This window comes from Xiphias gladius, chromosome 15, assembly GCF_016859285.1.
Source record: "Xiphias gladius isolate SHS-SW01 ecotype Sanya breed wild chromosome 15, ASM1685928v1, whole genome shotgun sequence".
NCBI classification, from domain to species: domain Eukaryota; kingdom Metazoa; phylum Chordata; class Actinopteri; order Istiophoriformes; family Xiphiidae; genus Xiphias; species Xiphias gladius.
The window spans coordinates 4,710,137-4,720,100 of NC_053414.1; the positions used below are offsets into that span (position 1 = coordinate 4,710,137).

A 9,964-nucleotide genomic window follows, 5' to 3' on the forward strand; every position below is an offset into this window, starting at 1 on the left:
CAGTGAGCCAGTTGTTTTCTTAATGTGTTTATTATGTTTAACAACAAATCATTAATAAATAATGCCAATGATAAAAATAAAAAATGCAGAGTTTTATTAAAAGTGTCTAAAAGGCATGTGGAGCGCAAAAGGCCTAAAATCGATAGCTGAATTTGTGAGGAAGGAGGCCGTTTGCTAAATCGTTCCTGATCTCCCAGCGAAGCGCCGAGCGTTTCTTCTCCGTTGGCACGATGTAGGTGTTGGGCACGTAAACTCTCCGAGGTTTGGGCTGCAACACAGAACAAACCAGGACTTCTCAACCGAAATGTGTACATGTCCGAAGGTTCTCGGTCCACAGTAGAGCTTGGAAGATAAAACTCTGGAAAACTGCGTAATTTTCACCACCACACCACAGTCTATGGACAGAGGTGTCAAAGGACTGCAGAGCTGAGACTCTCAACCGAGTCACTGTCTTATATTTGAGCAGTTGTGCTGCAAACAAGATGATCAGTTTTTGACTGTTAAATATTGCGTCTCAGTGTGGACAGAAAGCAAATACACAAGCATTCTGTCCACCTTAAAAAGAAGTGCGTCAGTGAGAATAAGGACTCTGAATTCTGATCTGCCGCCTAAATACACTAGGAAATGTTAGTGGCATCAAATGGCAGTGAGAGGCTTCAGCTGCGTGGAACAGTAAATACTTGGTCCACAGACAGGACAGCCTTCTCAAACGCAGCACTAACTAGATGACGCTGCAGCTTTACAGCGAATATTTGGGGAAATACTTACTGGTGGAGGCTGGTACGCAAGACGTTCCTGAAAACAAAGGGAAAACTCGTTAAAGGAAAACACAAAATCGTTGTGAAGCAACAACTAAAGCCACGTGTTACAGAGGCAGGACTTAGTAGAGAAACTTATACATTTTCTGGTACAAACTGACAAAGTGTTGGTGCAATGTGTTAGTGCCTCGTTCAGCCAAGAGTGAAAAGTTAAGATGTGTGAAGGATTAGAAGCTGGGTTGAACGTGACCCTGCGGGAGGAGCTTGAAGGAGGGAATATTCTTGAACTACACAAAAAAAAGGAAAGACAGAAAGCTCAGTCCTCTGTACGAGATACGTTTTCATACCTTAATCTCCCAGCGGAGAGCTTTCCGGTCCTTCTCTCCTGGAAGTTTGAACATTTCCCACAGCTGCTTATACTGGAAATACCTGCAGCGATGAGGAAACCGCAGGATCACACGAGTCCACTACCTGCAGACCGGCATGGCTCTGTTGGCAATGAGAAACCTTCGCAGAGGGTTTTGTTTTTGTAAACTTACTTGGCCACTGGGTCGGTCTTCTTTATGGTCGGCCGACTCATCACTGGCCGGATGACTGAAACAAAAACAAATTTCAGTCAAATTATAAACGGGTCTGTCCGGTGTCAGTACGAACACAACAACATGCGTCGGTGCATTAGGTGGGTGCTGACTTACAGGATTTGGGTTTGGGCCTGAGGTCCCCTTCACTTTGAGTTCGAGTCTGTCCGAAACGAAATGGGACAAATCATCATGTTCAAGGACATTTGATGGTCTTTCATTTCTGGATGCATTTTGATAAAAGGCAGTAAACAATCATAGCAGTAAAGAACGTGACACTTTTTCAATGATACCTGAAATAATCAGTGATATTAGATACGAGTTGCATTGATTAAAAATAAATAAATAAATAAAAAATTCAGTAAAACAAGTTCAGTATGTCAAACAGATGTGAAGAAGAGAAGCGTGAAGTAAAACCTGGGAGACTACATTACCCACCATGCCTCTGATGTAGGATTCAAACGCACTCAAAGAGATGCCGTCGGACTCGGAGCCGTGCGCGTCACTCTGGCCGGTTGCGTCTTCGTCCTCCGTCTCGGCGTCGTGTTGGGCGGACGCGGACAGGCGAAGCTCCGCCAGTCGTTCCTCCAGGCAGCTCGACGCATCTGCCGAGAGACAACATCACCGGCATTTTGCTGAATGTGTGGGCATGGCGGTCACCAGACAACGAAACCCATTCAGGTTCATTTGTTGGGATTTGTTTTTCCCCGCAGCTGGCAGGCGGACTCAGACCAGTACACAGTCACAAGACCGCCTCTGGCGTTTAGTCTGCTGCAGCATCTGTGACATCTGCTCCGTCTCTGTCGACAGCGAGAAGGAATCGGTTTTTCATGGCTACAACTGAGCGTAAATTACTCTTGATTATCAATCTTAGTCAGCTGGTCACATCCCGGTTTACTCAGCATCAACACTGACCTGAACGATTTCGGTTTCTCGATCAAACAGACTTGAAACATATATTTTTTCTCCCGGAAAATAAAATATGTTCATACAAATTCACTTAGGAGACACATCTTTGTACATGCTTAAACAACAGAAAATCCCACTGACCTCCAACAAGCTGTTGGCCAATAAATACGTTTTTATACAAACAGCCAATTATGTCTTGCCCCAAGAAAAGAGTAGCAACGTAACGACAGTTATTTCAGATTGAAAGGGATGTGAACCAATGATTAATCTTCAGTTTATTTCTGGTTCTTATTTGCTTGTTAGATTGAGAAAATAAAATTGAACAAGTTATTCAAATTCCCGTATAAGACTTTCACTTGGAGGAACGCAGCTGAAGGAGTCAATACTTTTAACTGCATCGCTTTCTTCGAATGACCAAATTTGAAACAGGTGAATGTCCCAAATGCTGCAGGGGCAGAACTAAACGATCATTACGAGTCGATGCTGTTCGAAATGACCCGAATCTGGGATTCCGTTTTACAAACAGCTGGAGTCTAAATTTTTCAGTTCTATCCAGTGGTTCATGCTCATGTTGGACAGTGACTTCCTGCCAGGAGGTAGGCGGGAAGTTTATTTTGAACTCGGATGTTATTCAGGACGAAGAAAGAACTTGAGCCTTTTAAACTACCTGATATCCTGACAACGACGCCGCCTCAAAGTCGAAGTTGAGAAATAAACAGCATAAATGTTGTTGCTCATAGAGACAGGAAACCATTTACCCTTCTTCCGCCTGAGGTTTCCTTCCCACTCCTCACACATCTTGTCGTACTTCATCCAGCTAAAGTCCGCTTTGGAGTCGATGAACTTTATGTCCTTGTTGCTTGAAGACTCGGCAAGATCTTCAGACTCCACTTTGTCCTCGGTCTGTTTCTCCACATTATTGCCCTCTTTAAGGTCTTGCACCTCCTCTTGAAGCTTTTCATACTGTGTTCCCTCTTCAGGATCACTCCCATGTTCCAAACGCGTCTCGTCCGCCAATAATCTGTCTTCGTTAGCAGCAATGTGGTGGCGGTGTTGTTGCTCTGATCTCTCATTAGTCACGTCTTTGTTTTCGGACTCTGCGTGTAGATCTTCAAATTTCTCGTCATAGGCCTGGTCTAGATCCTCTTCGGGTTCGTTGTCTTCTAAAACACTTACTGGGCGAGTCTCGTCGTAGTCTGGCTCACATGTGGATTCAAAGTCAAACCTGCCGAAGCTGCAAAGTGAACGATCGTCCCCTTCGTGGTCTGTCATCTCAGACAGGTCTGCTCGACTGTCTTGGTCAAACTCGGTTATGGTGTGGTCGTCTCTGTAGTCTCCTCCCTCCTGCTCCTCTGGTCTGTAGGTGCCATAGCCAGAGGTCATCAGACTCGGAGCTGGACTGCTAGAACTGCTGCTGCAGTTTTCTTCCTCCTCCTCATTACTTCCGTCTTCCAAACTTTTTCCAGTGAAGTTCCCCTGGGTGGTCAGCTCAGGTTTGTCCTTCTCTGAAGCCTCCTGGATAGAGTCTTCGGCCTCAGATATAGGATTAGAATCTTCCTCTTTAACCACTCGCTCAATCTTCTCCTCCTCCTCCTCTTCCTCCTCTTCCTCCTCATTACTTCCATCTTCCAAACTTTTTCCAGTGAAGTTCCCCTGGGTGGTCAGCTCAGGTTTGTCCTCCTCTGAAGCCTCCTGGATAGAGTCTTCGGCCTCAGATACAGGATTAGAATCTTCCTCTTTAACCACTCGCTCAATCTCCTCCTCCTCCTCCTCCTCCTCCTCTTCCTCCTCCTCATTACTTCCATCTTCCAAACTTTTTCCAGTGAAGTTCCCCTGGGTGGTCAGCTCAGGTTTGTCCTCCTCTGAAGCCTCCTGGATAGAGTCTTCGGCCTCATCTACAGGATTGGAATCTTCCTCTTTAACCACTCGCTCAATCTCCTCCTCCTCCTCCTCCTCCTCCTCCTCCTCCTCCTCCTCCTCCTCTTCCTCATTACTTCCATCTTCCAAACTTTTTCCAGTGAAGTTCCCCTGGGTGGTCAGCTCAGGTTTGTCCTCCTCTGAAGCCTCCTGGATAGAGTCTTCGGCCTCATCTACAGGATTGGAATCTTCCTCTTTAACCACTCGCTCAATCTCCTCCTCCTCCTCCTGATTTTCTCCCTCAGACCAAAAAGAGGAGTTGAGGGAATTCTTGTCATCGTCTCTCCCCTCGTCCCACTGAGTGTTGTACATTTTGTACATGGTGGCGACTTGCAATCTTGTTGAGGTGTGCGCCAGTGTGTGATCTGAGGAGGAAGTGGGTTTAAGGAAGGAGCTAAGAGGATTAAGTCGGTATCCAGGAGCCTCAACTGCTGTTTTACTACCAAAGCAGCACCTACTGCTGGTGACCAAAGGTAATACACCTCTGCTTTTTGTTATTTGTTCCTTTCATTTGATTCTATATCACTTGATCCCACAGTTTCATTCTATCCACGCCATTCCAGGGTATTATTTTGGCCTTTATTTCACAGTAGAGTGACAGGAACTTGACACGGGGATGTAGTGGCTGGACCGTATGAGTCACCAAACCACCAGAATAAATCAGTGTTTAGTTTTCTTGTGTTTCTGTTTTTTATGCCACTTGTTGCACAAAGAATTTCTTCTCGTAGTTAAGATCTGAAGTGAATTTTTCCACATGAAACTTTTTGTGAAACTTGTAACTTTGTGACCCAAAAGTGCATAATGACCTGTATGTTTTCAGCAAAATCCTCTAAAATGGATAGCAGTTAAAATTACCTTTACCTGTGACGGTAACTTATTTTTATAACAACAACATTTTTAGGTATTTAAAATGCGTATCTCTCTAACTGAAAAACATCGGGTCAGTATTGTATTTTAAATGTCTTCTTTAAACATTAAGTATTTTTTTTTTTTTTTAAATCAGGGTGCTTATCCTGATTTTAATTTTTTTGTTTTTTAAATTTATGTTATTTTACGTGAATTGACTCTTTATTTCTTTACCACTGGAATTGGTTTGACCTATTTTATTCTACTCCAGTTAATGTCTTTTGCTGCCTTGCAGTTCCCCATTTTGATCGGGCTTTATATTTTATTTTACAATTTGTTCATATTAATTTGGGGTTTTGAGAAGTGTTCTGGTAATAAAGATAGTTATTACTGTTACATACAAATATTAGAGAAAACAGTTAAAATAGATATTTACAGGATTTTGGAAGAATTTCTTCAAACAGTTGATTCTACATTACCTGAGTCTTCGCTGTAGACTGATTCATCGCAGACGAGAGACTGTCCTTTATGTTTCCTAAATGGAAAAGAAACATCACTGTCAATGTTACATTTACAGCAAAGACTGTCTGTGGGAAACAAATATTAAGTTGAATTACTTACTGTTTAATATTCAAATAAACAGAGGATTTAGGCTTTAGCCCCCCCCCCACACACTGATGACAAAATGGATCAATTATAAATTGTAGGTTATTTATTAAACAATCATACAAAAGAGCTTTTCAACACTGCAGTGTATTCCACATCACTATAAACTGAATACCTCTGAATGTATTTGCTGGTCAGAAGAAAAAAAATATGTTAAGACACAAGTTTGGGTTCTGTTTTTGATGAGGATTTATTTATTAATGACATTTTATAGACTATCAATTGACAGAAAATGTGACATATTATCAATGCTAAAAATGATAATTAGTTGCAGCCCAACTGTACACCAAAAAGCACCTTTATGCTTTAAGGTGTACATTAATTATTTTGTCCTGTACAAATTATCTGTGGGAATAATTTTTGGTGTGCACAAGATTTAAAAAAAAAAAAAAAAAATTTCCTCCAACTCAAAATTACAGATCCATGTTTTTAATGGAAAATATTGAATGTACTTGTGTTTGACAGAGGAGTCGTCTTCAAAACCAAATTAGATAGTTGAGCTACTTTTTTGTGACTATTGAATATTCACTTTATTTTAACTAATTTAGATCATTTTTTGCCCTCAGATGCATCCTTACACATCAGATGTTTTTAATGCTTTGTCTGGTGTTTTCTCAGCTTTTATATACACCACAACTGAGAGAAACACTCAGCTGTATTTTTCATAGCTGGAAAGACAAATAAAACTCTGGAACAACAAATGAATGGATGAATGGATGGACAGTCAGCAGGATGAATGGACACAGATTCATCCACAGTCTGGCCTCATACCTTTGTGTCTTTCAAAAAAAAAAAAAAAATTACCTGAGGACTTTCCTCGTGATGAAGCGTCTCCCCTGGGTGTCTGGGGAGGATGTGTAGCTGTCTGTGAGCGGCGGGTAGAGGGTGTCCTCAAGGTCCGACTCCACCTGCAGTCTGGTGGGGGCACCTAGAGGCAGCTGGAGCTTTGGTGCCACCGAGTGTTGAGCGTACGAGTCACAGTGTTCCTGCTGCCGCCCGTAGTCTCTGTTCTGACAGGTGGCGAGCACCTGTGTGTTAAATAATGCATATTTCTGCTCAATCATTACGTGCCTGACGCTATTGAAAAGTATGACTGTTTCCATTTTTGTTTGTCCAATCTAAATGTTCATCGTGTCTTGTCAATAAAACAAGTCTGCCGGTAAATGACACCGCACCAAACTTCACAGAACGATCCGGTATCTTCCGAAGTGATGCAGATGAAATTGTGGGAGCAATTTTCCTGTAGGTGACGCTTAAACAACGTCCTGCTTTATAAAACGCATTCTTTGAAAAACCTACGCAAAATGCTAAATTTTCAAATTGCCTTGTCGACTTCCTTACCAAATATCTAGACTAGAACCCGGTCTCTGTAGTGCTGCTTGGAGCTGGAAGGTGTTTCGAGTCTGACTATCATGTTTTTACATGCTTTTCCACAGCTCAATAAGATCGTAGTATATTCAAATTGTGAAAAATTTAAAGACAATCACTGCTTGTCCACAACCCTTCTACAGATGGACTTGTCCCTGAATACCAGCTGAATAGACTCTCCTTACTGTCATTCAGTTTGTGGACTGTGCTATCAGAGGAGACGGGACCCTGCAACTGCTGTATGCTAATGTTAAAGAGCCTGGTGATTGGCACATTAGTTTTTGCACATTTTTATATTTACTTATTGTGTATTTATTAATATTACTATTTTATAATAGTTTTTATTTATTTATTTTTAACTTATTCACTTCCTATTCCCTAACTGTGTGTTGTGCAATTGTAAAAAAGCCTTTTCCCTTACGGGGATCAATAAAATTTTCCTGATTCTGATTCTCTGCAATATAAAGAATCACTCATTTAAACTCTTTCTGATATCAAACACGGGTATTTAGTGCTGCCAAATCCTGGATGTGACGTCATGTTGTCTGAATTCGGGGATAAATCAGATGTTGTATGTGGTGAACACTTACCTGTCTCTCATCGCCTGCTTTGGATGCATGTAAGAAAAATCTTTCACCAGGGCCTTTAAAGTAGCACTGAGTAACTGTAAAGAAAAAAACCCAGAATTCACCAGTTTTCAGTGGAAGATCTTAAAATGTTACACTTAACTGTTTAGAGTTATAAAAATACAATGATTATCATCATCCCGCAGCGAGATAAGTGCTCCTGACCTTTTTCTTTGGTGTAGGCGGGAGGACTCTGTTTAGATGTGGCTGGATGAGTTTTGGTGGAGTTTATCTGGTCGGATGACGCGAGGGTTTCCAATGCTCCATGCCGAATCAGTTCACTGAGATCTGACATGACACAGAGACTGACTGTAATCCCTTAGGACAAGTCTGAACACGGAACTCATCAGTGTTACGTTTCTCCATGTCTTTAATGTTTTCCGGAGATGTAACTATTTCAGAGTTTAAAAAAACCTGACGATATATTGGTAAATATTCACTTTTTAAACATCAGAGCATAATATATTCATCTTGGTCCCAAACAAGCTACAAAACAATATAAGAACCCCAGAGGGAAGGAGGTAGGACATTTCAGAGTCTCACCTTGCTTGAATTCATGCAGCCTGTGTTTTGGTATGTTTTTGTAGCCCAGGATCGCCAGCTGTTCTTGAATTTCCTCTTCTGAGAAATCCAGACTGTCCATAATATTTCCAGCTCTAAGTGAAGGAGGTAGTGTAAAATCTATAGGAAAAATAAAAAAGATCCCAGTTGTAGGAAACACAATACAAACCACAGATACGAAGAAAAACAAGAGGGCTGATTTATGGAGTAAGATGAAGCATCATGAATGAAATTTGACCTTAGTCATCAACTTAGTTCTGTTGTATTTACTATACTAATATACAATTCATATAGTATGAATAGTCCACCTCATTAATATAAATGGGTTGGACAAAATATTAGAAACACCTCTTAGTATAAATTTCAACAGCACCACAAACTGTAGCCTCTAAAAAATAAACAAAGTTAAATCAACACTTCTCTTCAAAAACAAAACTCAGGACAAAGACTAAGCAATATAAGCTTTATTTAGGTAGTAGTTATTGCTGGGCTGTGGATTAGATTTGCAGTAGTTTTAACGAGGTGTACCTAATATACCGATGAATTAAAACAATCGATTTGGAGGAAACGTTTGTTAAAAGGCAAACTAGAGGAAATTTACATTGGTGCTATTAAGCCATTAATACAGAGCGAGAAAGTGCCGACACTTCATTCACTAAAGTGGGAACTGTCTAAAATGTGTCTAAATCAAACGAGTCTAATCTTTGCCCACCGAGGAAACGACCGCAGCTGTGGACCAGCAAGTTGCAGCGTATCTAAACGGAAAAGAAGGTTATATACGGTAGACTTCCTGAGCTTATGTTTCAGTTTTCAAAACTGGTATTTCATGGTAGTATTCTTCGATCAGTTGCATCATAATAAACCCGAACTGAGAACTGACAGCTTCGAGCTCAGATGCCATTTAAACAGAGTAAAACTGGCTGCTGCTGCTGCTTTGTGGCTTTTGTGTAAAATCGAGCCGAAATGACCAATAGACCATTAATATTTCGCAGAGCAGAAAAGTTGTGTTTGATCCTAGCGCAGTTCTTTCTAGTAGGTGCGCCAACTTTAAACTAACAGATTTTTGAATAGAGTTTGGCATCCTAGTCTCAATAACTGAGGTGGACGGGGGCGGGCTACTGCTAACAGTTAGCAGCCAAAAGGGCAGTAAACAAAAACAATGTTAGCTAATAACAGACTCTTTTTTTTTTTAATTTCTCACCTGCGCGAAGACCGATTATACCGAAACCATTATGCTAAAATGAACGGCCACGTTGACCAGAAGTAGTCGTGTTTAAGTTTCACGGGCACGGCACCAAGACAACGGCCGTTAACGAGCTTTAAAAACGACGCCTGGTGCGCTACACTTCCGGCCAGCTCTTCTTCGTGTTTGTGTTTTCTTTTTTTTTAAGTCTTTGACAAAGCGGTATATGCTGTCGCCACCTACCGGGAGTGTGGCATAAAAAGCAACCAGGCTACTTTCTCTCGGCGCCGGTCAAACGCCCAGTGGTCGGTTTATTGGGAACAACCGGCTGAAACGAATGCAGCCGAAGACGAGTGCCCGAACTGGGGGAAGCGTCTGACATTTCAGTAGAAAAATAAATAAATCAAAGAAGAAATGAAAAAAAACGGTTTGTGTAACTGAAACAGTTTTTCTTTATTTTTGTCTTATTCCTTCAAATCGTCTTGTGACCGCTTCACATGTATCCTCGGACCCTTTTGGGGGTTCTGACCCCCCCATGTCAGGAGCCGCTGA

The 9,964-nt window shown here is 41.5% G+C and overlaps 1 protein-coding gene across 2 annotated transcripts; it reads right to left on the reverse strand.

The window, feature by feature from the left end:
• Positions 1 to 21: 21 nt before the first annotated feature.
• si:dkey-23f9.4 (ESF1 homolog) lies at positions 22 to 9,603 on the reverse strand. Of its 2 annotated transcripts, XM_040146818.1 has the most exons (14): positions 9,431 to 9,603; positions 8,212 to 8,349; positions 7,834 to 7,956; positions 7,633 to 7,706; positions 6,479 to 6,702; positions 5,488 to 5,543; positions 4,376 to 4,527; positions 3,004 to 4,186; positions 1,775 to 1,941; positions 1,454 to 1,499; positions 1,298 to 1,352; positions 1,106 to 1,187; positions 769 to 795; positions 22 to 268 (listed from the first exon to the last, which is right to left on the reverse strand). In XM_040146818.1, exons 2-14 carry the CDS (start codon positions 8,309 to 8,311, stop codon positions 134 to 136), a joined length of 2,424 nt encoding a protein of 807 aa, XP_040002752.1. In that variant the 5' UTR covers positions 8,312 to 8,349; positions 9,431 to 9,603; the 3' UTR covers positions 22 to 133. The 2 variants fall into 2 exon arrangements, with proteins under 2 accessions (XP_040002752.1, XP_040002751.1); XM_040146817.1 differs by having other exon boundaries at positions 3,004 to 4,527.
• Positions 9,604 to 9,964: the final 361 nt, after the last annotated feature.

Bases quoted from the DNA above. Each gene is read 5' to 3' on its own strand.
- si:dkey-23f9.4 (XM_040146817.1), bottom strand. From the start codon at position 8,311: ATGGACAGTCTGGATTTCTCAGAAGAGGAAATTCAAGAACAGCTGGCG. The intron at 7,957-8,211 runs GTGAGACTCTGA...GTGTCATGTCAG, and splicing joins GCTGCATGAATTCAAGCAAG to ATCTCAGTGAACTGATTCGG. The intron at 6,703-7,632 runs GTAAGTGTTCAC...TTTAACACACAG, and splicing joins AAGCAGGCGATGAGAGACAG to GTGCTCGCCACCTGTCAGAA.